General features: G+C 47.8%; 1 protein-coding gene across 1 annotated transcript in view; it reads left to right on the top strand.

The window, feature by feature from the left end:
- The window catches only part of TUFM (Tu translation elongation factor, mitochondrial), a 430,712-nt gene that overhangs the window by 30,339 nt on the left and 372,950 nt on the right, over positions 1 to 27,423 (top strand). The window contains exon 3 of the mRNA XM_069243925.1: positions 12,809 to 12,968. Within this exon, the coding sequence (XP_069100026.1) occupies positions 12,809 to 12,968 (160 nt within the window). The remainder of the gene's footprint in view (positions 1 to 12,808; positions 12,969 to 27,423) is intronic.

Below are 27,423 nucleotides of genomic sequence, written 5' to 3'. Positions count from 1 at the left end.
CGTGGTCCCTGGAACACAGGAGTTGGGTCCAAGTGTCTCCCACAGTCCAGTGGCCCTTCTGTCCAAATTTGGTGGAGGTAAGTCCTTGTCTCCCCACGCCAGACAGCAAACCTGTGTACTGCGTGATTTGCAGCTGCTCTGGCTTCTGTGCACTTTTCCAGGACTTTCTTTGTGCACAGCCTAGCCTGGGTCCCCAGCACTCCGTCCTGCATTGCCCAACTCGCTGAGTTGGACTCCGACGTCGTGGGACCCTCCTTTGTGACTCTGAGTCGACTGTTGTCCTCCGATCTTCTAAGTGCCTGTTCCGGTGCTGCTTGCTTCTGTGGGGGCTTTCTGAGTTGCTGAGCACCACCTCTGTCTCCTCCTCCAAGGGGCGACATCCTGGTCCTTCCTGGGCCCCAGCAGCACCCAAAATCCTCAACCGGGACTCTTGCAGCTAGCAAAGCTTGTTTGCGTTATTTCTGGGTGGAAACACTTCGCAACCTCCAGCACGCCGTGGGACATCTTCTCACCAAAGGGGAAGTTCCTGGCACCATCCGTTGTTGCAGAATCTCCGGCTTCTTCCACCCGGAGGCAGCCCTTTTGCACCTTCATCCATGGTTTAGTGGACTCCTGCCCCCCCTGGGCACTTGCGTGACTCTTGGACTTGGTCCCCTTCTTTTACAGGTCCTCAGGTCCAGGAATCCGTCTTCAGTGCTTTGGAAGCAGTTGGGGTTCTTGCAGAATCCCCTATCACAACTATACTGTCTTTCTGGGGTAGTAGGGTAACTTTACTCCTCCTTTTCAGGGTCTTGGGGTGGGATATCTTGGACACCCTTACTGTTTTCTCACAGTCCCAGCGACCCTCTACAACCTACCATAGGCCTGGGGTCCATTCGTGATTCGCATTCCACTTTTGGAGTATATGGTTTGTTGCCCCTAGGCCTAGTTCTACCTATTGCATCCTATTGTGATTCTACATTGTTTGCACTATTTTTCTTACTGTTACTTACCTGATTTGGGTTTGTATACATATCATTTGTGTATATTACTTACCTCCTAAGTGAAGGTATCCTCTGAGATACGTTTGGCATATTATCACTAAAATAAAGTACCTTTATTTTTGGTAACTCTGAGTATTGTGTTTTCTTATGATATTGTGCTATATGATATAAGTGGTATAGTAGGAGCTTTGCATGTCTCCTAGTTCAGCCTAAGCTGCTAGAAACACCTCTGTTCTACTAATAGTTGATAACTGGACCTGGCACAAGGTGTAAGTACCACAAGGTACCCACTATAAGCCAGGCAAGCCCCCTACACTCCTTGAAAAACTAAAAGAAAGCGGGCTTTTCAAGAGGAGTTGGACTCTGTTCAACCACCAGCAAAAGTGCAGAAACAAAAGGAGAAACCAGCACCTCTCCCTACTTCTCCTCCTCAACCTCGGCAGCTTTCTTTTTCACCTCACAATAGTCCACCACCATTGCCTTCTCCAACACATTCATTATATTCACATGGAGATACAGTAGACCCATGGTATCTCTATGACCCTGATCACATTCCGGACAATGATCTAGACCTCTACCCATCTAAACCTGCTCCTCCAGAAGACACTTCTGCCTACACTATAGTAATCTCTAGGGCAGCAGCTTATCATTGAGTGCTTATGTATTCTGAACCCCTGGAAGAAGACTTTCTATTTAACACACTGTCTTCCACTCACTCCAGGTACCAGTGTCTCCTGATGTTGCTTGGAATGGTTAAACATGCTGAGCAAATTTTTAATGAGCCTGTCAAAGCTAGAGTCATCACCCCTAGAATTCACAAAAAATAAAAGCCTGCCCCTACGGACCCAGACTATATCACACATCAGGTCCCTCCAGACTCAGTGGTAGTCAGTGCGGTAAGGAAAAGAGCAAACAGCCAGTCATCAGGAGACGCACCTCCTCCTGAGAAGGATAGAAGCAAATTTGATGCAGCTGGCAAAAGAGTCGCCTCCCAAGTGCCTAACCAATGGAGAATTGCCAATTCTTAGGCACTTCTAGCCAGGTATGACAGGGCCCATTGGGACGAGATGCAAGATCTTATACAGCACATCCCAAAGGAGCATCAAAAGAGAGCACAGCAGGTTGTGGAAGAGGGACAGGCTATAAGCAGTAACCAGATAAGGTCTGCCCTTGATGCTGCTGATACAGCCGCAAGGAGTGTCAGTACTGCCATTGCAATTAGAAGGCGTGCATGGCTATGCTCCTCTGGGTTTAAACCTGAAATTCAACAGGCAATACTTAATATGCCTTTTGATAAGAAACATTTTCACATGGTAACTCTGCAGGATGTCATTCCACTACTACAAAGAAAGATTGCATGACTGCTTTAGACCTCAAAGATGCGTATTTCCACATACCCATCCCTCCAGCTCACAGAAAAGACCTCAGGTTCGTCATAGCAGGAAAACATTACAAGTTCAAAGTGTTGCCATCCGGCATAACAATAGCTCCAAGAGTGTTAGCAAAATGTCTAGCAGTAGTAGCAGCCTACTTAAGAAGACAACACATCCACGTCTTTCCAGATCTAGACGATTGGCTAATAAAATCAAGCAATTTTACACAATGCCAGCAACCCACTCAATATGTGATACAAACCCTACATACACTAGGGTTCACTCTCAATTACCAAAAATCACACCTTCAACCTGCACAAGAACAACCTTACCTAGGTGCTATTCTACATACTCAAAAAGCCCCAACATACCCAGATGCACAAAGGATACAAGCTTTCCAAAATCTCATACCACAGATACAGCCAAATCAACAATATACTGTAAGATTCATAATGAAAATTTTAGGGATGATAGCATTTTACATAGCTATAGTTCCACATGCAAGACTAAACATGAGACCCTTAAAACAGTGCCTTTCACAACATTGGTCTCAAGCACACGGTCAGCTTCAAGATCTACTGTTGATGGATCAGCAAACACATGTGTCCCTTCAATGGTGGAATCCCAGCAATCTAATGAAGGGGTGGTCATTTCAAGACCCTGTGCCTCAGACCATAATCACAACAGATGCATCCATGATATGTTGGGGAGCTCATCTTAACAATCATACCATTCAAGGGGAATGGGCTGCGAAGCAGAAACAGTTTCACATAAACAACCTAGAATTATTAGCTGTATTTCTTGCCCTAAAAGCGTTTCAACCGCTTCTCAAACAGAAGACTGTTCTAATAAAAAACAGACAACATGACAGCCATGTAGTACCTCAACAAAGAGGGCGGGACGCATTCATCGCAACTGCCCCTACTAGCCCAAACAATATGGAAATGGGCAATTCACAATCACATTCATCTGTTAGTACAATACAGTCTAAGGATAGACAATCAGCTAGCAGATCTCCTAAGCAGGAATCACCAACAAACTCACCAATGGGAGATTCACCCTCAAGTACTTCAAAAATATTTTAAAAAATGGGGGGCACCGAAAATAGACCTATTTGCAACAAGCGAAAATGCAAAAAGCTATAACTTTGCATCCAGACACCCACATCCCCTATCCAAGGGCAATGCTCTATGGATCAATTGGTCAGGGATATTTGCTTACACTTTTCCCACTCTCCCAGTCCTTCACTGTCAGCAAACTTCATCAAACTTCACTCACCATGATACTCATAGCCCCAACGTGGGCACGTCAGCGTTGGTACACAACACTCCTAGATCTGTCTGTAGTACCTCATTCCAAACTCCCAAACAGACCAGACTTGTTAACACAGAACAAAGCTCAAATAAGGCACCCAAACCCCAATGCTCTCAATCTAGCGATTTGGCTACTGAAGTCTTAGAGTTTGATTACCTAAAGCTTCCATCAGAATATATGGAAGTAATTAAACAAGCACATAAACCTACTACTAGACAATGTTACGGAAACAAATGGAAAAGATTTGTCTACTACTGTCAGTCTAAAAACACTGATCCACTTACAGCATCCATATAAGATATTGTATGCTATTTACTTCATATGCAAAAATCCAATTTAGCTTTCTCATCCATCAAGATACACCTCACTGCAATATCTGCATACTTATAGACTATTCAGCATACTTCTCTATTTAGAGTTCAAGTTATTAAAGCCTTCATGGAAGGATTAAAATGCATTATTCCACCTAGAACACCACCTGTTCCATCGTGGAATTTAAATATCGTACTTACCAGACCCATGGGACCACCTTTTGAACCCATGCATTCTTGTCAAATTAAATTTTTAACATGGAAGGTCGCCTTCCTTGTAGCTATTACTTCTTTAAGAAGAGTTAGTGAAATACAAGCATTCACTCTTGAAGAACCTTTTTTCCAAGTGCACATTGTAGGAGGCTGGCCTGGCTTGTAGTGGGTACCAGAGGTACTTACACCTTGTGCCAGGTCCAGTTATCCCTTATTAGTGTAGAAGAGGTGTTTCTAGCAGCTTAGACTGATTAGGAGACATGTAAAGCTCCTACTATACCACTGGTGTCATATGCACAATATCATAAGAAAACACAATACACAGATATACTAAAAATAAAGGTACTTTATTTTTATGACAATATGCCAAAAGTATCTCAGTGAGTACCCTCAGTATGAGGATAAGATATATACACAAGATATATGTACACAAACCAAAATTAGGTAAGTAATAGCAAGAAAAGTAATGCAAACAGTGTAGAATTACAGTAGATCGCAATAGGAGCACATAGGTATAGGGGCAACACAAACCATATACTCCAAAAGTGGAATGCCAACCACGGATGGACCCCAAACCTATGTGAGCTTGTAGAGGGTCGCTGGGACTGTAAGAAAACAGTGAGGGTTAGAAAAATAGCCCACCCCAAGACCCTAAAAGGTAGGTGTAAAGTGCACCTACTACCCTAGAGAGCACAGAAGTTGTGATAGGGGCATTCTGCAGGAAGAACAAACACCAGCAATGCAACAACAGTGGATTTCTGGACCTGAGTACCTGTAAGACAAGGGGACCAAGTCCAAGAGTCGCGACAGTGTCTGGAGTGGGCAGGAGACCAGGAAATGCCAACTGAGGGTGAAGGAAGCTGCCACCGGATGGAAGAATCTTGGAGTTCTGCAAGAAAGAAGAGAGCTAGGGAATTCTCCTTTGGAAGACGGATGTCCGACGTCGCGATGAAGCTTGCAGAGGTGTTCCCACGTAGAAAGACATCAAACAAGCCTTGCTAGCTGCAAGGGTCGCGGGAGAGGTTTTTGGGTGCTGCTGTGGCCCAGGATGTCGCCACTTGGAGGAGGAGACAGAGGGGGCGCCCAGCAACTCAGGGAGCCCTCACAGAAGCAGGCAGCAACTCAGAAGGTTGTGCACTGCAGGAAGGAGTGTCGGGGACCCAGGCTTGGCTGTGCACAAAGGAAATCCTGGAAGAGTGCACAGGAGCTGGAGCAGCTGCAAATCACGCGGTACCCAGCAATGCAGCCTAGCGTGGGGAGGCAAGGACTTACCTCCACCATACTTGGACTGAAGAGTCACTGGACTGTGGGAGTCACTTGGACAGAGTTGCTGAGTTTCAGGGACCATGCTCGTTGTGCTGAGAGGGGACCCAGAGGACCAGTGATGCAGTCTTTTGGTGCCTGCGGTTGCAGGGGGAAGATTCCGTCACCCCACGGGAGATTTCTTCAGAGGTCCTGGTGCAGAGAGGAGGCAGGCTACCCCCAGAGCATGCACCACCTGGAAACAGTCGAGAAAGCCGGCAGGATGAAGCGATACAAGGTTGCTAGTAGTCGTCTTGCTACTTTGTTGCGATTTTGCAGACGTCCTGAGCAGTCAGCGGTTGATCCTTTGGCAGAAGGTGATGAGGGAGTTGCAGAGGAACTCTGGTGAGCTCTTGCATTTGTTATCTGGTGAGATCCCCAAAGCAGAGATGCTAAATAGCCAAAAAAGGAGGTTTGGTTACCTAGGAAGGAGGATTGGCTACCAAGAGTGGTAAGAGCCTATCAGAAGGAGCCTCTGACGTCACCTGCTGGCACTGGCCAGTCAGAGCAGTCCAGTGTGCCACAGACACCTCTGTTTCCAAGATGGTAGAACAACATATATACAGTGAAATATGGGGGTAACATGCCAGGCAAGATGGCACTTTCCTACACACATACATAAAGTTGCACTTAGAACAAATCCAAAATTTCTACCAAAAGTAGTATCTCCCTTTCACATCAACCAAAGAGTGGAATTGCCAGTCTTCTTTCCATAGCCAGACTCTGTGGCAGAAAGAGCTCTTCATACCCTAGATCGCAAAAGAGCTTGTATGTACTACATAGACAAAACCAAAGATTTTAGAAAAACAAAGCAACTTTCCGTTGCTTTCTAACAACCACATAAAGGCAATCAAAATATATCAAAACAAGGTTTAGCAAGATGGATTGTTAAATGCATACTAACATGCTATATCAAAGCAAAAAGACAACTTTTGATTACTCCTAGAGCACATTCTACAAGAAAGAAAGGTGCGTCAATGGGATTTTTAGGAAACATACCAGTGGTTGATATATGTAAAGCAGCCACATGGTCAACTCCTCATACATTTACAAAACACTACTGTTTTGATGCTTTTTTCACAGCAGGAAGCCCCACTGTAGGCCAAGCTGTGTTAAGAAATCTATTTCAAACAACTTCAACTCCTACAGGCTAGCCACTGCTTTCTTTGGGGGAGAACTAACTGTTTTGTAGTCTATGCATAGCATGTCTATCTGCAGCTACACATGTCATTGAACGGAAAATGTCACTTACCCAGTGTACATCTGTTCGTGGCATGTATTGCTGCAGATTCACATGCACCCTCCCTCCTCCCCAGAAGCCTGTAGTCGTTTAAGTTTCTAACATTTGTACATATGTATATACATTTATTTACATTTGTATGGACTTCTCTTTGTATTCTTATATTCTATCACTCCTTTCTTCACCCTTTGCGGGAAAACAATCTAAGAGTGGAGCCGATGCCCATGCGCACTGTAACCGAGAGGAGGAGTCACTCAATCCCGTGACTCCAAAAAGACTTCTTCGAAGAAAAACAACTTGTAACAGTACGAGGCCAACACTAGATGTCGGAAGAGCTATGCATAGCATGTGAATCTGCAGCACTTCATGCCACAAACAGATGTACACTGGGTAAGTGACATTTTCCATATATATATATATATATATATATATATATATATATATATATATATATATATATATATATATATATATATATATATATATATATATATATATATACTTGTATACACAATAAGTATTAGGAATTAGAGTGGAAAAACCACAAGCATTGGCAAGAAATAATAGAAAATAGCTAGGGCCCTATAGGGGGACCAAACCGTATACTAAAATAGTAGAATGCAAAGTTAGGTCCCTCATCCAAGGATGTGGAATAGTTGGGAGGGAACTGGGAGAACTCTGGACCTCAAGAGCTGAGTACCTAGGTGACCCCCCCCAGTGACCAGGAGAGCAGAGGTAAGTTACCTGGTCTTCCCAAAGACTGACTAGGGGACTTGAAAAAGGAAGATCGCAAGACTTGGACCACTCCAGTGAAACCCAATGGTGGATTCTGGAAGTAGAGGGCCTGCAAGAGAAGGGGACAGAGTCCAGTCCACACAGGAGTGTCCAAGTGGAGCAGGAGTCACTACCCTCCCTCCTGTGAATGAAGATCCGGGTCGACGAAGGAAGATGAAGATCAGCTGTGGAGCACAGGAGCTGCAGGGAGGTCCTTGGAGTCATGCAGATGATATCCTACGGCGGGTCGCAGATGGTCAGTGGTCAGGAGGACCACCAACAAGCCTTGGCAAATGCAGATCTGGGCAGATGAGGATTTGCAGGGAAGGAGAGGGCCAGCAAGGTCCCGGGGACTCAACCCTTGGAGGGGAGTCAGGACTGTCCCTCAGCAGTCGGAAGAGCCAGGAGAAGCAGTAACAGCCCACACAGGCAACCCACTGGCAGCAGGTACAGTAAGTTGCAGTGAGGCCCAGTCAGCACACCTAACGAGGAGTCCCACGTCGCTGGAGCAGCAGATGAGAGACTGTCCTTGCAAAGATGAAGTGGCTGAGGCTACTTGGAGCCTGACGATCCCTTGGAGTAGAAGTCAACAAGCCTTGGGTGCTTCAAGAGTCGCGGTGCATAAGGGTACTGTCCTGCAAGGAGAGGCAAGAGCTCACTGTTTCCCAAGATGGGCAGAGAGGACCACTCAAGACCACAACCTGTGTTGGAGGATCCACACAGTTCCTGTGGAGAGCAGACGCCAGCAGCCAGATGTTGTTTGCCTTAGGTGCCTGCGGATGCAAGGGAGTTACTCCTTCACTCCAAGGGAGATTACTTCTTGCTTCTTTGGTGCAGCTGAAGTCTTGCCAACCCCAGAGGATGCACGGACGTGGAAATGTTGCAATTACTGGAAGGAGCCGAAGAAACAATGTTGCAAGGCGAGGTTGTCTTGGGAGTTGCAGGCTTGTTTGGCTCCTATGAAGTCCAGCAGCAGGTCTGGTGGCCAGGAGCAGAAGAGGTTGAAGCAGAGCAGTCCTGCTGGAGTCTTGCATTCCTAATCTGGGGAACCACCTGCAAGGGAGTCCCTAAATAGCCTGAACAGGGGGCTTGGTTACTCTGCAGGGTGACAACCGATCAGAGGGGGTCACTGAAGTAGTACCTGTCCTGACCAACCAGATGCTCCCAGGCACTTCTGCACATCTTGTTTCCAAAATGGCAGAATCAAGTGGCCAACTTGAGGAGCTCTGGGCACCACCAGGTGATGGACAGGGGAGTGATCACTCCCCTTTCCTTTGTGTGGTTTCGTGCCAGATCAGTGACTTTGGGTCCCTGGAGTGGTGCAAACCGGCTTGTGCAAGGAGGGCACACCAAGTGTGCCCTTTAAAGCAAGCCGGTGGCGTGGGGAGGCAAACCCCCCCCCCCCCCCCCCCCCACAGCCATATAGCACCTATTTCAAAGGGAGAGGGTGTTGACTTCCTCTCGCACAGGAAATCTTTTGTTCTGCTTTCCCCTGCTTGAGCTGGTCAAACAGCAGGCGGGCAGAAACCTGTCTGAGGGGTTGCAGCAGCTTGGGCTGCCCCCAAACCCTGGAAGATTGGTAGGACCAATACTGGGGGGTCCTCTAAGGAGCCCCCAGAGGACATGGAATCATGCCACCAGTAGTGGCATTGGTACTGGGGTATGATTCCAACATGTGTGATACCAAACATGCGTAGGTCCGGAGTTACCATTATGTACCTGGACCACCGGTAGTGGCCTGTGGCCAGTACAGGGGTAAAATGGCTTCCCCGCACTCACAAAGTCCAGTGCATTGGAACTGGATTTCGTAAGGACACCTCTGCTCATGCAGGGGTGTCCTCACACACAGGAACCTGCACCCTAAAACTCAGACCTCCGCAATAAACCATATGCTTCAGTGACCACCCTCTCAGCAGGTCATTTTTCCTTAGGCCTTGAAAGAACCTCACAGCTGCACTACACTAGGGGGGCGAAACACATGTTGGTTGACCACTATGAGATACTGATTATAGAAAATCACCAAAAATAAAGCAGTGTTAATTCGAGCAAAGCCATGTCACTTATTTTCATTCTTTCTTATGTAATGCTACATGATAATATTTGTAACGTAAATTTTTCAGTGCAAGCATTCCAGCTATCCTTCCACAGTTTCTTCTAAGGCTCCCTTCTTTACACTTTTGGAATCTTGCTTGACCAATATCCTTTCTTGTGAAAATTGAATCTGCTGTGGAAACCTTGCCTGCTCCATTTCCTCTTTAAACTGTACTTTGTAGCTCATAAAAGCCAGCAGAATACATGGTTCTGACATGATCTTCTTCCTTGTCTGTACAAACTCAAATGTCCTTCTACCATACGTTGATGCAACTGACAGGGAGGATAGCTCTCTCCCGATGTATCTTCTAATCCTGGTTCTGCACTCCAGTTACTCCTTGTCGTACCCCCCTCTTCCTCTCTGAGTGTAGAATACAGTGGCAGCTTGAAAGTCCCTAGACTTTCCTTTTCCTTTGTAATAATATTATTGTCCCTGATAGAACCTTGGAGATGTATGTTGGCTTCGACCTGGAAAGCCAACTCCCTACCTACCTGCATAACAAAAACACTCCTGCCAGAAACATTCTTCGTAGCATTCTGGACATGTACAAATGTATGAAAGTTGCAGCTTATTTTCCCAACCCCTATAGAAAATCGTCACCAAGCAAATAATTCTGGGCCTTAGAATAGCCCTCGACCAAGACCATTCCCAATAAGTTAGGATATAACCTGATTAGGATGGATTTTCACTTTTCTGCTGAAATTGCGATGTTAATATTTCCATAGCAAGCGTGGTTCTCTGTGTTCTACCAATGAGACACTCAGTATCCACCTAGATACCTTTCATAATAGCTTCTTCATTCATGTCAAAGGTTCACACCACTGTATCAGTAACACCAGTTGCTTGTCTTCACATACGCTGAGAGACTCTTCTAAACCGTTTTTGGGTACTTTCCCAATTTTATCATGTACTTTTCAATTGAGTCTAAATGTGGGGTTTGTCAAACTGTCTTGCGCCATAGATCTCGAATACTCCGTCCTCAATTTATTTATTTCCTCTGCCTTCAGAGGCTTCCTTATGTTACAATGTAAATATCTTAGCACGTGGTCGAAAGGCTACCAATCTCTTGATTTTGATTGATGGTTGATATATACCTCTGAGGTAACAAAATCTCTCTGCCCTGGGGAATGCTTAAAATCGCCATTTTATTCCCGTCATCATCCATGCAACGTTTGATATTACCATCCTCTAAATTATCTGAATCATGCAAGATTAATACATCTTTCAGAAATCATACTCCGACTCTGAAAGGGGGCCTTGTATTTTTTTCATTTACCTCATCTAGTAAGCATCTGCCAACAATAGCCTTCCTAGCACCTGCAGGCAGATCTTGAACTAAACAGTAAACCTCTTTTTGCAGAAAACACTTTCTGCTTTGTTCTTAACAAATAGTGGTTGTTAGACAACACTTCGATAACTGAATTCTTCTTAACAGGGAACAGACTGGACCCCAGCTTTCTTCTGTTATCCATTGTCTTCTGTTTCCTTCCTTCCCTGTGTGAATCTTGTAAGGGAAAAAAAATATCCTCTGGAAACTCTACTTGCACCTCCCGCCTCACACTCTTTTCTTTCATGGCTTACTCACAAAGGCTGCCCTCAGGGCTTTTTGGCAGCCATCCTAAAACTAATGCAATCAGATTTGTCAATTTGGCAACTCCTCTGTTGCCAATCCACTTTTTGATGAAGATAGCTCCATCCTAAGCTGCACTCACCTAAAGTTCTCAGTTGAGTATTAAAAAAAAAAAAAATGACTTTGATGATTCCTCTCATGAAGAGGCACTAAATTTGATAACTGTCATCTTCTAAAACTGTAAATGAATTGTTCTAAAATGGCCACTATCAACCTTAAGAATGATGATTTACACACATGGCCTTAATTCTTTCCTTTACTTTCTGCTGAAATCTACTCTCAGGAGCACATATCAAAGCATGCTCTAGCCAGCGCTTTCTGTGCCGGCATAACCTTAACTGGTGCTCCATGTGTGCATCAGAATACACTGGCAGCCCTAACACACCACCTCCAACAAGACTTCTGGTGTGTAAGCGTAAAGAAGTCTCCTGCGGGTGCTGCAGCCCTGCTTGAACTCTTATCCCTGCACCAACCCCAGACAGCACTCACAAAAGGTCACCTAACCCAGAGCCATCCGTCATCTTGGAAAGAATGATCTACTAGCTAATAAACGTTTTCTAGACTTCTTGTAACCTAACCCTATGACATGCCATCTCAGCATACTATTGCCAAACTTTAAGCTGTTTAAAACACGGATTTCATGTGCCTTATCTAACACGCAAGAACTTTGAATCAAAACTACCTCCAATGGCATATGAAACAGTCCTTTTTCGTACAAGGATGTTAATCAGACATTTGTTAAGATCTGTCAACCACCCACAGAAATGCTGTAAATGAAGAGCAAAGGTAAAAAATGACTTATCACCTGAGAATTGGCTCAAAAAAGGCTGCGTTTCAGAAGGATTAGAATGTGTGATTGATAGTTGATTCTTTTGCTGTTGTGAAATTGTGACTGTTTTTGGGAAGCTCAATAAAGGAGACTCCGCATAATGGACCATCCAGTATTGGCATGAAACCTGTATGGTTGTAAAGATCTCAGGCAAATGATCTTACAGGATGCAGTGCCCTGATTGAACTAAGACACATACTTTATAGGGCTGTGCAGACATGCATTGGAATGTGCTATAATCTGTAGAGCTGTGCAGAAAAAGTGAAACGGCATGGCTTCAAATCTAGAGGGTTGCACAAGCTTCGACAGCCCCAGCACAGAGTTTGAATGAATGTGGATACCTGAGACGCAAGTGAAAGATACATGACAACGCTAAACTTGATTTGCAGGATCTGGCACAGAAGAGTCAGGATTTACACAGGCTTGTGCAACTCAGGCAAAGTGGTTCCCGGCTTCATTAAACTGCATGCAGTAACTTGGATTCTATTGCTCCTTGGATCAGTGTTTATTTTTAGAAATTTCCTAGACACCATATGTTTAACAACAAACACATTGATACATTCTGATGATTTATTTTTTTAGGGAGTCGGGGGAGACATTCCTTGTATCTCATAATCTGGGAAAATCTGAGTTAATGAGGTTGAGCAGTGCGTGGCTGAAAAAACACTTGTTCACCATATGTATTCTGACTGTGTAAAAAGATTCCATTATCACCTGACTTCAAGTGTGTATATTTTAAACTTTCAGAATCATCTTGCCCAGCCAGCAGCTTTTTGCTCTGTACTACTGCGGCAATATGCTGTGGAAGCAAAGAAAACATATCAGCGGGACAAGCCTCACCTGAACATTGGCACCATCGGGCATGTGGATCATGGCAAGACCACCCTTACAGCAGCCATCACCAAGAGTGAGTATCTCCATCACCACTGGAAGACTGAAGTCCCCCGCATACATAGCAGACTTACACCCCACTCTTTTCACACAACCACATGCAGAGGGAAAAAAATGGTTACTCCCTCTAGCGACACTTGTACTCCTGATGCCCAGCCCCTCTCTGTGTGCTATGTAGTCTTCTATGTGAAAGCAAACCACAACAGTTTATGGAGCAGAGCATTTTTTAAATGTTTATTTTTAAAGATATCCAGAAAATAGTAAACAAGATTACAGCTTTAAAACCACATTAATGTGGAATAGAGAAGCAGGGGTGACAGAGTTGATACGAAGAGAAATATCTGGGGCTGTAGCTGCAGAATACAGTTAAAATACATGGGATTGGAATGTGAGCCTGTAGGAAGTTGGCTCTGTATATACTATTTCGAAGTGAGAGATAGTGTGCACAGAGTCCAAGGGTTCCCCTTAGAGGTTGATCGTGGCAAAATTAGATCATACTAATGCTCTATTTTGTGGTAATGTGGTCGAGCACTAGGCTTATCAGAGGGTAGTGTTAAGCATTTGTTGTACACACAGACAATAACTGAGAACACACACTCAAAGACTTAACTCCAGGCCAATAGGTTTTTATATAGAAAAATATTATTTTCTTAATTTATTTTAGAACCACAAGATTCAGAATTTAGATAAGTACATAAATTGTAATGTACTTCACACAGGTAAGTATGGAACTTTGAATTTAAACAGTAATGTGCACAGTTTTGGCAAAAATGTCAATAGGCTATTTTGAAAGTGGACAGTGCAAAAATCAACAGTTCCTGGGGGAGGTAAGTAATAGTTTCTCAGGTGTGTAAAGCACTTACAAGTTCAGTCTCCTGGGCGTAGGCAGCCCACCGTTGGGGGTTCAAGTCAACCCCAAACGCCCAGCACCAGCAACACAGTGCCGGTCAGGTGCAGAGGTTAAAATAGGGCCCAAATACCATAGGCACCTATGGAGAACTGGGGTTCTCCGGTTCCAGTCTGCTAGCAGGTAAATACCTGCGTCCTTGGGGAGCAGACCAGGGGGGTTTTGTAGAGCACTGGGGGGGACACCCACAGGCACACAAAATACACCCTCAGCGGCACAGGGGTGGCCCAAGTAGGTGTCAGGTTTTGTGTTTGGAACAATGGAGGGACGTCACTCTGGTGATGCTGGCAGGGCATAGGGGCTTCTCGGGCCAGCCACTGACTGGACGACTACAATGAGGGCCGCCTGCTGGTCACTCCTGCATCAGTGGTTGGTTCCTCTCGGTTCTGGGGAGCTGCGGGTGCAGTGCTCTGTCCAGGTGTCGGGTTCCTTTGTTACCGGGCATTCATGGCCAGGGGGAGCCTCTGGATCCTCTCTGCAGGCGTCGCTGTGGGGGTGCAGAGAGGTTGACTCAGGGTGTCCACGTCGCTGGAGTCGTCTGGGAGTCCTCTCTGCGGTTTTGGTTCTCCTGAACTCGCGCTGGGGGCGTTGGATGCAGAGGGTGAAGACTCATGCTTCCGGAGTGAGGCGAGAATCTCTTTAAAGTTGGTTTCTTGGTTGCTGTATTTGGCCAGAGCCGCTGTCCTCAGGAAGTTATTGGTCCTTTAGGTGCAGGTCAGTCCTCTGAATCCTCAGAGGTCACTGGTCCCGCTGGATACGTCGCTGTGCAGGTTCCTTGAGTCTGGAGACAGGCTGGTAGGGCTGGGGCCAAGTCATTTGTCTCCGTCGTCTCTGCGGGGCTTTCAGGTCAGCAGTCCTTCTTTCTTCAGGTTGCAGGAATCTGAATTCTTGGGTTCAGGGTCGCCCCCAAATTCTCAATTTAGGGGTGTGTTTAGGTCTGGGGGGCAGTAGCCAATGGCTATTGTTCTGGAGGGTGGCTACACCCTCTTTGTGCCTCCTCCCTGAGGGGAAGGAGGCACATCCCTAATCCTGTTGGTGGAATCCTCCCAAACAAGATGGAGGATTTCTTAAGGCAGGAGTCACCTCAGCTCTGGACACCTTAAGGGCTGTCCTGACTGATGGGAGGCTCCTCCTTGTTTTTCTCATTATCTCCTCTGGACTTGCTGCCAAAGTGGGGGCTGTGTCCGCAGGGGTGGGCATCTCCACTAGCTGGAGTACCCTGGGATTCTGTAACACCAGGCTTGAGCCTTTGAGACTCACCGCCAGGTGTTACAGTTCCTGCAGGGGGAGGTGAGAAGCACCTCCACCCAGTGCAGGCTTTGTTCCTGGCCACAGAGTGACAAAGGCACTGACCCCATGTGGCCAGAAACCTGTCTGGATGTGGCAGGCTGGCAGGAACTGGTCCAGCCTAACACTAGCATTTGGACTGGTATACAGGGGGCATCTCTAAGATGCCCTCTGTGTGCATTTTTCAATAAATCCCACACAGGCATCCGTGTTGATTTATTGTGCTGAGAAGTTTGATACCAAACTTCCCAGATTTCAGTGTAGCCATTATGGAACTGTGGAGTTTGTGTTTGACAAACTCCCAGACCGCATACTCTTTATGGCTACCCTGTGTAGGAGGCTGGCCTGGCTTGTAGTGGGTACCAAAGGTACTTACACCTTGTGCTAGGTCCAGTTATCCCTTATTAGTGTAGAAGAGGTGTTTCTAGCAGCTTAGGCTGATAGAAGGTAGCTATGGCAAAGCAGCTTAGGCTGAACTAGGAGACATGCAAAGCTCCTACTATACCACTGGTGTCATATGCACAATATCATAAGAAAACACAATACAAAGAGTTACTAAAAACAAAGGTACTTTATTTTTATGACAATATGCCACAAGTATCTCAGTGAGTACCCTCAGTAAGAAGGTAAGTAATATACACAAATTATATGTACACAAACCAAAATCAGGTAAGTAAGAGTCAGAAAAGTAATGCAAACAGTGTAGATCTACAATAGGTTGCAATAGGCAAGCATAGGTATAGGGGCAACACAAACCATATACTCCAAAAGTGGAATGCGAACCACGAATGGACCCCAGACTTATGTGAGCTTGTAGAGGGTCGCTGGGACTGTAAGAAAACAGTCAGGGTGTCCCAGATACCCCACCCCAAGACCCTGAAAAGTAGGAGTAAAGTACACCTACTACCCCAAAAGAGCACAATAGTCGTGATAGGGGGATTCTGCAAGAACAACAAACCCCAGCAGTGCACTGACAACGGATTTCCCGACCTGAGGACCTGCAAGGCAAGGGGACCAAGTCCAATAGTCGTGACAGTGTCCGGGGGGGGGGGGCAGGAGCCCAGGAAACCCTGGATGAAGGTGCAAGGAAGCTGCCTCCAGATGGAAGAAGATTGGAGTTCTGCAAGAAAGAAGAGAACTAGGAACTTCTCCTTTGGAAGACAGGTGTCCCACATCGCGATGAAGCTTGCAGAGGTGTTCCCACGTAGAAAGACCGCAAACAAGCCTTGCTAGCTGCAAGGGTCGCAGTAGAGGTTTTTGGGTGCTGCTGAGGACCAGGAAGGACCAGGATGTCGCCTTTTGGAGAAGGAGACAGAGGGGGCGCTCAGCAACTCAGAGAGCCCTCACAGAAGCAGGCAGCACCCACAGAAGTACCCCAACAGGCACTTAGAAGAATAGTGATCCGGAGTCCACACGAAGTTACAAAGGAGGGTCCCACTACGTCGGAGGCCAACTCAGCGGGTTATGCACTGCAGGACGAAGTGCTGGGGACCCAGGCTAGGCTGTGTACGAAGGAAATCATGGAAGAGTGCACAGGAGCCGGAGCAGCTGCAAATCACGCAGTACACAGCTTTGTAGTCTAGAGTGGGGAGGCAAGGACTAACTTCAACCAAACTTGGACTGAAGAGTCACTGGACTGTGGGAGTCACTTGGACAGAGTGGCTGTGTTCCAGGGACCACGCTCGTCAGGATGAGAGGGGACCCGGAGGACCGATGATGCAGTCTTTTGGTGCCTGCGTTAGCAGGGGGAAGATTCCGTCGACCCACTGGAGATTTCTTCGGAGCTTCTGGTGCAGGGTGAAGGCAGGCTACCCCCAGAGCATGCACCACCTGGAAACAGTCGAGAAAGCCGGCAGGATGAGGCGCTACAATGTTGCTGGTAGTCGTCTTGCTACTTTGTTGCGGTTTTGCAGGCGTCCTGGAGCAGTCAGCGGTCGATCCTTGGTAGAAGTCGAAGAGGGAGATGCAGAGGAACTCTGGTGAGCTCTTGCATTTGTTATCTGAAGAATTCCCCAAAGCAGAGACCCTAAATAGCCAGAAAAGGAGGTTTGGCTACCTAGGAAGGAGGATTGGCTACTAAGAGAGGTAAGAGCCTATCAGAAGGAGTCTCTGACGTCACCTGCTGGCGCTGGCCACTCAGAGCAGTCCAGTGTGCCAGCAACACCTTTATTTCCAAGATGGCAGAGGTCTGGGGCACACTGGAGTAGCTCTGGGCACCTCCCCTGGGAGGTGCAGGTCAGGGTAGTGGTCACTCCCCTTTCCTTTGTCCAGTTTCGCGCCAGAGCAGGGCTGGGGGAATCCCTAAACCGGGTAGACTGGCTTATGCAGCGATGGGCAGCATCTGTGCCCATCAAAGTATTTCCAGAGGCTGGGGGAGGCTACTCCTCCCCAGCCATCACACCTATTTCCAAAGGGAGAGGGTGTCACACCCTCTCTCAGAGGAAATCCTTTGTTCTGCCTTCCTGGGCCAGGGCTGCCTGGACCCCAGGAGGGCAGAAACCTGTCTGAGGGGTTGGCAGCAGCAGCAGCTGCAGTGGAGACCCCGGAAAGGCAGTTTGGCAGTACCCGGGTTCTGTGCTAGAGACCCGGAGGATCATGGAATTGTCTCCCCAATGCCAGAGTGGCATTGGGGTGACAATTCTATGATCTTAGACATGTTACATGGCCATGTTCGGAGTTACCATTGTGACACTATACATAGGTAGTGACCTATTTATAGTGCACACGTGAAATGGTGTCCCCGCACTCACAAAGTCGGGGGAATTTGCCCTGAACAATGTGGAAGCACCTTGGCTAGTGCCAGGGTGCCCACACACTAAGTAACTTTGCAACCAACCTTCACCAGGTGAAGGTTAGACATATAGGTGACTTATAAGTTACTTAAGTGCAGTGATAAATGGCTGTGAAATAACGTGGACGTTATTTCACTCAGGCTGCACTGGCAGGCCTGTGTAAGAATAGTCAGAGCTCCCTATGGGTGGCAAAAGAAATGCTGCAGCCCATAGGGATCTCCTGGAACCCCAATACCCTGGGTACCTCAGTACCATATGCTAGGGAATTATAAGGGTGTTCCAGTATGGCAATGTGAATTGGTGAAATTGGTCCCTAGCCTGTTAGTGACAATTTGTAAAGTAGAGAGAGCATAAACACTGAGGTTCTGGTTCTCAGTTAGGCACCACACAGGGTACACATACAGGGCACATACTATGAGCACTGGGGTCCTGCCTGGCAGGATCCCAGTGACACAAGGGCTAAAACTACATACATACAGTGAAAAATGGGGGTAACATGCCAGGCAAGATGGTACTTTCCTACAGCCAGGTCCAGTTATCCCTTATTAGTAGATTGGAGGTGTTCTAGCAGCTGAGGCTGATAGAGGTAGCTATAGCAGAGCAGCTTAGGCTGAACTAGGAGACATGCAAAGCTCCTACTATACCACTTATATCATATAGCACTATATCATGAGAAAACACAATACTCAGAGTTACTAAAAATAAAGGTACTTTATTTTAGTGACAATATGCCAAAAGTATCTCAAAGGATATACTCCCTTAGGAGGTTAGTAATATACACAAAATATATACACACAAACCAAAATCAGGTAAGTAACAGTTAGAAAAGTAGTGTAAACAATGTAGAATTACAATAGAATACAATAGGGAGAAATAGGCCTAGGGGGCAACACAAACCATATACTCCAAAAGTGGAATGCGAACCACGAATGGACCCCAGGCCTAGTGTAGTGTGTAGAGGGTCGCTGGGAATGTAAAAAAACACTAATAGTGTCCAAGATACCCCACCCCAAGACTCTGAAAAGTAGTAGTAAAGTTACCCTACTACCCCAGAAAGACAGTAAATACAAGATCGGCGATTCTGCAAGGACAACAACTGACTGCAAAACTTTGAAGACGGATTCCTGGACCTGAGGACCTGTAAAGGAAGGGGACCAAGTCCAAGAGTCACGCAAGTGTCCGGGGGGCAGGAGCCCACTAAACCACGGATGAAGGTGCAAAAGGGCTGCCTCCGGGTGGAAGAAGCCGAAGATTCTGCAACAATGGAAGGTGCCAGGAACTTTTCCTTTTGTCAGAAGATTTCCCACGGCGTGCTGGAGGATGCAGAGTTGTTTCCACGCAGAAAGACCGCAAGAAGAGTCGCGGTTGAGGATTTTGGGTGCTGCCAGGGCCCAGGAAGGTCCAGGAGGTCGCCCCTTGGAGGAGGAGACCGAGGGGGTGCTCAGCAACACAGAGAGCCCACGCAGAAGCAGGTAGCACCCGCAGAAGCACCTGAATAGGCACTTAGAAGATCTGAGGACAATGATCGAATTAGAGAAAGAAAAGAGGGTCCCACGATCTTGGAGTCCAACTCAGCGAGTTGGGCAATGCAGGACGGAGTGCTGGCGACCTGGGCTAGGCTGTGCACAAAGGAAGTCTTGCAAAAGTGCACAGAAGCCCGAGCAGCTGCAGTTCACACAGTACAAAGGGTTACTGTCTGGCATGGGGAGGCAAGGACTTACCTCCACCAAATTTGGACAGAAGGGCCACTGGACTGTCGAAGACACTTGGACCCAGCACCTGTGTTCCAGGGACCACGCTCGTCAGGATGAGAGGGGGCCCAGAGGACTGGTGATGCAGAGGTTTGGTGCCTTCGTTGGCAGGGGGAAGATTCCGTCTACCCACAGGAGATTTCTTCTTGGCTTCCAGTGCAGGGTGAAGGCAGACAGCCCTCCGAACATGGAGCACCAGGAAACAGTCGAGAAAGCCGGCAATGATGAGGCGCTACAATGTTGCTGGTAGTCTTCTTGCTACTCTGTTGCGGTTATGCAGGTGTCCTGGATCAGTCAGCAGTCAATCCTTGGTAGAAGTCGAAGAGGGAAGTGCAGAGGAACTCTGGTGAGCTCTTGCATTCGTTATCTGGTGAGATGCCCACAGGAGAGACTCTAAATAGCCCTCAGAGGAGGATTGGCTACAGAGAAAGGTAAGCACCTATCAGGAGGGGTCTCTGGCGTCACCTGCTGGTACTGGCCACTCAGAGCTGTCCATTGTGCCCTCACACCTCTGCATCCAAGATGGCAGAGGTGTGGGACACACTGGAGGAGCTCTGAGCACCTCCCCTGGGAGGTGCTGGTCAGGGGAGTGGCCACTCCCCTTTCCTTTGTCCAGTTTTGCAGCAGAGCAGGGCTGGGGGGATCCCTGAACCGGTGTAGACTGGCTTATGCAAGGAGGGCACCATTTGTGCCCTTCAAAGCATTTCCAGAGGCTAGGGGAGGCTACTCCTCCTAGGCCCTTCACACCTATTTCCAAAGGGAGAGGGTGTAACACCCTCTCTCAGAGGAAATCCTTTGTTCTGCCTTCCTGGGACTGAGCTGCCCAGGCTCCAGGGGGGCAGAAACCTGTCTGAGGGTTGGCAGCAGTGGTAGCTGCAGAGAACACCCCGGAAAGTTAGTTTGGCAGTACCCAGGCTCTATGCTGGAGACCCGGGGATGCATGGAATTGTCCCTCCAATACCAGAATGGTATTGGGGTGACAATTCCACGATCCTAGACATGTTACATGGCCATGTTCGGAGTTACCATTGTGACGCTACATATAGGTATTGATCTATATGTAGTGCACGTGTGTAATGGTGTCCCCGCACTCACAAAGTCCGGGGAATTTGCCCTGAACAATGTGGGGGCACCTTGGCTAGTGCCAGGGTTCCCACACACTAAGTAACTTTGCACCTACCCTTCACTAAGTGAGGGTTAGACATATACGTGGCTTATAAGTTACTTAAGTGCAGTGTAAAATGGTTGTGAAATAACGTGGACATTATTTCACTCAGTCTGCAGTGGCAGTCCTGTGTAAGAATTGTCTGAGCTCCCTATGGGTGGCAAAACAAATGCTGCAGCCCATTGGGATCTCCTGGAACCCCAATACCCTGGGTTCCTAGGTACCATATACAAGGGAATTATAAGGGTGTTCCAGTGTGCCAATTAGAATTGGTAAAATTAGTCACTAGCCTGCAGTCATAATTTTAACAGCAGAGAGAGTTTAACACTGAGGTTCTGGTTAGCGGAGCCTCAGTGATAGTTAGGCACCACACAGGGAACACCTACAGGGCATACTTTATAAGCATTGAAGTCCTGACTAGCAGGATCCCAGTGACACATAGGCAAAAACAAACATACATACAGTAAAAATGGGGGTAACATGCTAGGCAAGATGGTACTTTCCTACAGCAGTGCCTTGTGAGTTTGGGTGAGGAGTTTGAAGGTGATTCTCTTGTTGATGGGGAGCCAATGGAGGTCTCTCAAGTGGACTGTGATGTGGCAGTAGCAGGGGATGTCCAGGATGAGGCGTGCTGAGGCGTTGTGGATGCGTTGCAGTCTTTTCTGGAGTTTGGGTGTGGTTCCCACGTAGAGGGCATTGCTGTTGTCCAGTTTGCTGCTTATGAGGGCTTGGGTGACTGTTCTTCTGGTTTCCGTGGAGATCCATTTGTAGATCTTCCGAAGCATGCAGAAGCATCCAAAAAACCTTAAGGTCAGCCAACAACTCCAGAAGTTGTGGTATGACCAAAAGGCTACAGTGGTTGAATTACAGCCAGGCCAGAAAGTCTGTGTTTTAGAGCCTGTGGCTCCCAAGGCACTTAAGGACAGATAGGGGCCATTACCCAGTCCTAGAGTCAGGTTACTTACTTAGTGGACCTGGGCACTAGCAGGACACTCAAGAGGGTGATTCATGCTACCCGCCTGAAACTCTTTAATGATAGGGCAGACTTAACTATGCTGATGGTTACTGATAGGAAGCAGAGAGTGAACCTCTCCCTGACCTCCTCTCAACTGACCCTAAAGATGGATCTGTAGATGGAGTTGTCTATTCAGACACCCTCTCTGGCCAACAGCAAGCTGACTGCAGGCAAGTCCTACAGAAGTATGGTCAGCTCTTCTCCTTGACCCCTGGTCAGACACACCTGTGTACCCATGATGTGGATACAGGGGATAGGTTACCTGTCAAGAACAAAATCTGTAGACAATGTGACCAACTCAAAGCGGGCTTCAAAGTGGAAGTCCACAAGATGCTGGAGTTAGGGGTAAATAGCACTGTAACAGTCCCGTGTGGACTATAGAGGATTCAATTCTGTCACTAAGACAGAAGCACACCCCATACCCAGAGCATATGAATTAATTGACAAGTTAGGTGCAGCCACATTTCCAAGTACCTATGACTTAATTACAGGGTACTGGCAAAGTGGGATTGCACCTGGAGCCTCAGAAAAGACAGCATTCTCTACACCTGATGGGCATTATCAGTTCACTGTTAAACGCTTTGGTTTAAAGAATGCCCATGCCACCTTGCAAAGGTTGGTGAATCACGTCCTTGCTGGCTTGGAGTCTTTAGTGCAGCACATCTAGATGATATTGCTGTCTTTAGCTCCAGCCGGCAGGATCACCTTGTCCATCTGGGGAAGGTTTTGCAGGCCTTGCAAACAGCAGGCCTCTCCATCAAAGCATCCAATTGCCAGATAGGGCAGGGCACAGTTGTATACCTGGGACACTGTAGGAAGGTAGCCTCTTTCTAGCCTTGTTACCCCCACTTTTGGCCTGTTTGTGAGTATATGTCAGGGTGTTTTTGCTGTCTCACTGGGATCCTGCTAGCCAGGGCCCAGTGCTCATAGTGAAAACCCTATGTTGTCAGTGTGTTTGTTATGTGTCCCTGGGATCCTGCTAGCCAGGACCCTAGTGCTCATAAGTTTGTGGCCTATATGTGTTCCCTGTGTGGTGCCTAACTGTATCACTGAGGCTCTGCTAACCAGAACCTCAGTGTTTACGCTCTCTCTTTGCTTTAAAATCGTCACTGCAACCTAGTGACTAATTTTACCAATTCTCATTGGCACACTGGAACACCCTTATGTAGGAAAGTACCATCTTGCCTGACATGTTACCCCCATATTTCACTGTATATATGTTGTATTAGTCTGTGTCACTGGGACCTTGCCAGGCAGGGCCCCAGTGCCCATAAGTATGTGTCTTGTATGTGTTCCCTGTGTGATGTCTAACTGTCTCACTGAGGCTCTGCTAACCAGAACCTCATTGGTTATGCTCTCTGTGCTTTCCAAATTTATCACTAACAGGCTAGTGACTAAATTTACCAATTCACATTGGCATACTGGTACACCCATATAATTCCCTTGTATATGGTACTGAGGTACCCAGGGTATTGGGGTTCCAGGAGATCCCTATGGGCTGCAGCATTTCTTTTGCCACCCATAGGGAGCTCCGGCAATTCTTACACAGGCCTGCCAGTGCAGCCTGAGTGAAATAACGTCCACGTTATTTCACAGCCATTTACCACTGCACATAAGTAACTTATAAGTCACCTATATGTCTAAACTTCATCTGGTGAAGGTTGGGTGCAAAGTTACTTAGTGTGTGGGCACCCTGGCACTAGCCAAGGTGCCACCACATCGTTCAGGGCAAATTCCCTGGACTTTGTGAGTGCGGGGACACCATTGCACGCGTGCACTACACATAGGTCACTAGCTATGTATAGCGTCACAATGGTAACTCTGAACATGGCCATGTAACATGTCTAAGATCATGGAATTGTCACCCCAATGCAGTTCTGGCATTGGGGAGACAATTCCATGATCCCCCAGGTCTCTAACATAGTACCTGGGTGTGAGAAAGTAGCCTCTTTCTAGCCTTGTTACCCCCACTTTGGGCCTGTTTGTGAGTGTATGTCAGGGTGTTTTCACTGTCTCACTGGTATCCTGCTTGCCAGGGACCAGTGCTCATAGTGAAAACCCTATGTTTTCAGTATGTTTGTTATGTGTCACTGGGACCCTGCTAGTCAGGACCCCAGTGCTCATAAGTTTGTGACCTATAGGTATGTGTTCCTTGTGTGATGCCTAACTGTCTCACTGAGGCTCTGCTAACCAGAACCTCAGTGGTTATGCTCTCTCTTTACAAATTGTCACTAGCAGGCTAGTGACCAATTTTACCAATTTACATTGGCTTACTGGAACACCCTTATAATTCCCTAGTATATGGTACTGAGGTACCCAGGGTATTGGGGTTCCAGGAGATCCCTATGGGCTGCAGCATTTCTTTTGCCACCCATAGGGAGCTCTGACAATTCTTACACAGGCCTGCCACTGCAGCCTGAGTGAAATAACGTCCACGTTATTTCACAGCCATTTTACACTGCACTTAAGTAACTTATAAGTCACCTATTTGTCTAACCTTTACCTGGTAAAGGTTGGGTGCTAAGTTACTTAGTGTGAGGGCACCCTGGCACTAGCCAAGGTGCCCCCACATTGTTCAGGGCCAATTCCCCGGACTTTGTGAGTGCGGGACACCATTACGCGTGCACTACATATAGGTCACTACCTATATGTAGCTTCACAATGGTAACTCCGAATATGGCCATGTAATATGTCTATGATCATGGAATTGCCCCCTCTATACCATCCTGGCATAGTTGGCACAATCCCATGATCCCAGTGGTCTGTAGCACAGACCCTGGTACTGCCAAACTGCCTTTCCCGGGGTTTCACTGCAGCTGCTGCTGCTGCCAACCCCTCAGACAGGCATCTGCCCTCCTGGGGTCCAGCCAGGCCTGGCCCAGGATGGCAGAACAAAGGACTTCCTCTGAGAGAGGGTGTTACACCCTCTCCCTTTGGAAAATGGTGTGAAGGCAGGGGAGGAGTAGCCTCCCCCAGCCTCTGGGAATGCTTTCTTGGGCACAGATGTGCCCAATTCTGCATAAGCCAGTCTACACCGGTTCAGGGGACCCCTTAGCCCTGCTCTGGCGCGAAACTGGACAAAGGAAAGGGGAGTGACCACTCCCCTGACCTGTACCTCCCCTGGGAGGTGCCCAGAGCTCCTCCAGTGTGCTCCAGACCTCTGCCATCTTGGAAACAGAGGTGCTGCTGGCACACTGGACTGCTCTGAGTGGCCAGTGCCACCAGGTGACGTCAGAGACCCCTTGTGATTGGCTCCTTCAGGTGTTGCTAGCCTATCCTCTCTCCTAGGTAGCCAAACCCTCTTTTCTGGCTATTTAGGGTCTCTGTCTCTTGGGATTCCTTAGATAACGAATGCAAGAGCTCATCCGAGTTCCTCTGCATCTCTCTCTTCACTTTCTGCCAAGGAATCGACTGCTGACCGCGCTGGAAGCCTGCAAAACTGCAACATAGTAGCTAAGACGACTACTGCAACTCTGTAACGCTGATCCTGCCGCCTTCTCGACTGTTTTCCTGGTGGTGCATGCTGTGGGGGTAGTCTGCCTCCTCTCTGCACTAGAAGCTCCGAAGAAATCTCCTGTGGGTCCACGGAATCGTCCCCCTGCAACCGCAGGCACCAAAAAGCTGCATTACCGGTCCCTTGGGTCTCCTCTCAGCACGACGAGCGAGGTCCCTCGAATCCAGCAACTCTGTCCAAGTGACTCCCACAGTCCAGTGAGTCTTCAATCCAAGTTTGGTGGAGGTAAGTCCATGCCTCACCTCGCTAGACTGCATTGCTGGGAACCGCGACTTTTGCAGCTACTCCGGCCCCTGTGCACTTCCGGCGGAAATCCTTTGTGCACAGCCAAGCCTGGGTCCACGGCACTCTAACCTGCATTGCACGACTTTCTAAGTTGGTCTCCGGCGACGTGGGACTCCTTTGTGTAACTTCGGGTGAGCACCGTTTCACGCATCCTCGTAGTGCCTGTTTCTGGCACTTCTCCGGGTGCTACCTGCTGCTAAGAGGGCTCCTTGTCTTGCTCGACGTCCCCTCTACCTCCTGGTCCAATTTGCGACCTCCTGGTCCCTCCTGGGCCACAGCAGCGTCCAAAAACGCTAACCGCACGATTTGCAGCTAGCAAGGCTTGTTGGCGTTCTTTCGGCGGGAAAACACTTCTGCACGACTCTACAAGGCGAGAGGGATCCGTCCTCCAAAGGGGAAGTGTAAGGAAATGCCTCCTTGGCATGGTTGCCCCCTGACTTTTTGCCTTTGCTGATGCTATGTTTACAATTGAAAGTGTGCTGAGGCCTGCTAACCAGGCCCCAGCACCAGTGTTCTTTCCCTAACCTGTACTTTTGTATCCACAATTGGCAGACCCTGGCAGCCAGATAAGTCCCTTGTAACTGGTACTTCTAGTACCAAGGGCCCTGATGCCAAGGAAGGTCTCTAAGGGCTGCAGCATGTCTTATGCCACCCTGGAGACCTCTCACTCAGCACAGACACACTGCTTGCCAGCTTGTGTGTGCTAGTGAGGACAAAACGAGTAAGTCGACATGGCACTCCCCTCAGGGTGCCATGCCAGCCTCTCACTGCCTATGCAGTATAGGTAAGACACCCCTCTAGCAGGCCTTACAGCCCTAAGGCAGGGTGCACTATACCATAGGTGAGGGTACCAGTGCATGAGCATGGTACCCCTACAGTGTCTAAACAAAACCTTAGACATTGTAAGTGCAGGGTAGCCATAAGAGTATATGGTCTGGGAGTTTGTCAAACACGAACTCCACAGCACCATAATGGCTACACTGAAAACTGGGAAGTTTGGTATCAAACTTCTCAGCACAATAAATGCACACTGATGCCAGTGTACATTTTATTGTAAAATACACCCCAGAGGGCACCTTAGAGGTGCCCCCTGAAACTTAACCGACTATCTGTGTAGGCTGACTAGTTTTAGCAGCCTGCCACAAACCGAGACATGTTGCTGGCCCCATGGGGAGAGTGCCTTTGTCACTCTGAGGCCAGTAACAAAGCCTGCACTGGGTGGAGATGCTAACACCTCCCCCAGGCAGGAATTGTCACACCTGGCGGTGAGCCTCAAAGGCTCACCTCCTTTGTGCCAACCCAGCAGGACACTCCAGCTAGTGGAGTTGCCCGCCCCCTCCGGCCAGGCCCCACTTTTGGCGGCAAGGCCGGAGAAAATAATGAGAAAAACAAGGAAGAGTCACTGGCCAGTCAGGACAGCCCCTAAGGTGTCCTGAGCTGAAGTGACTCTAACTTTTAGAAATCCTCCATCTTGCAGATGGAGGATTCCCCCAATAGGGTTAGGATTGTGACCCCCTCCCCTTGGGAGGAGGCACAAAGAGGGTCTACCTACCCTCAGGGCTAGTAGCCATTGGCTACTAACCCCCCAGACCTAAACACGCCCTTAAATTTAGTATTTAAGGGCTACCCTGAACCCTAGAAAATTAGATTCCTGCAACTACAAGATGAAGGACTGCCTAGCTGAAAACCCCTGCAGAGGAAGACCAGGAGACGACAACTGCCTTGGCTCCAGAAACTCACCGGCCTGTCTCCTGC

This window comes from Pleurodeles waltl, chromosome 7 (genome assembly GCF_031143425.1).
Source record: "Pleurodeles waltl isolate 20211129_DDA chromosome 7, aPleWal1.hap1.20221129, whole genome shotgun sequence".
Lineage (NCBI taxonomy): Eukaryota > Metazoa > Chordata > Amphibia > Caudata > Salamandridae > Pleurodeles > Pleurodeles waltl.
Note: the sequence above shows the minus strand (reverse complement) of the source record. Positions and strands in the feature narration are given on the sequence as shown.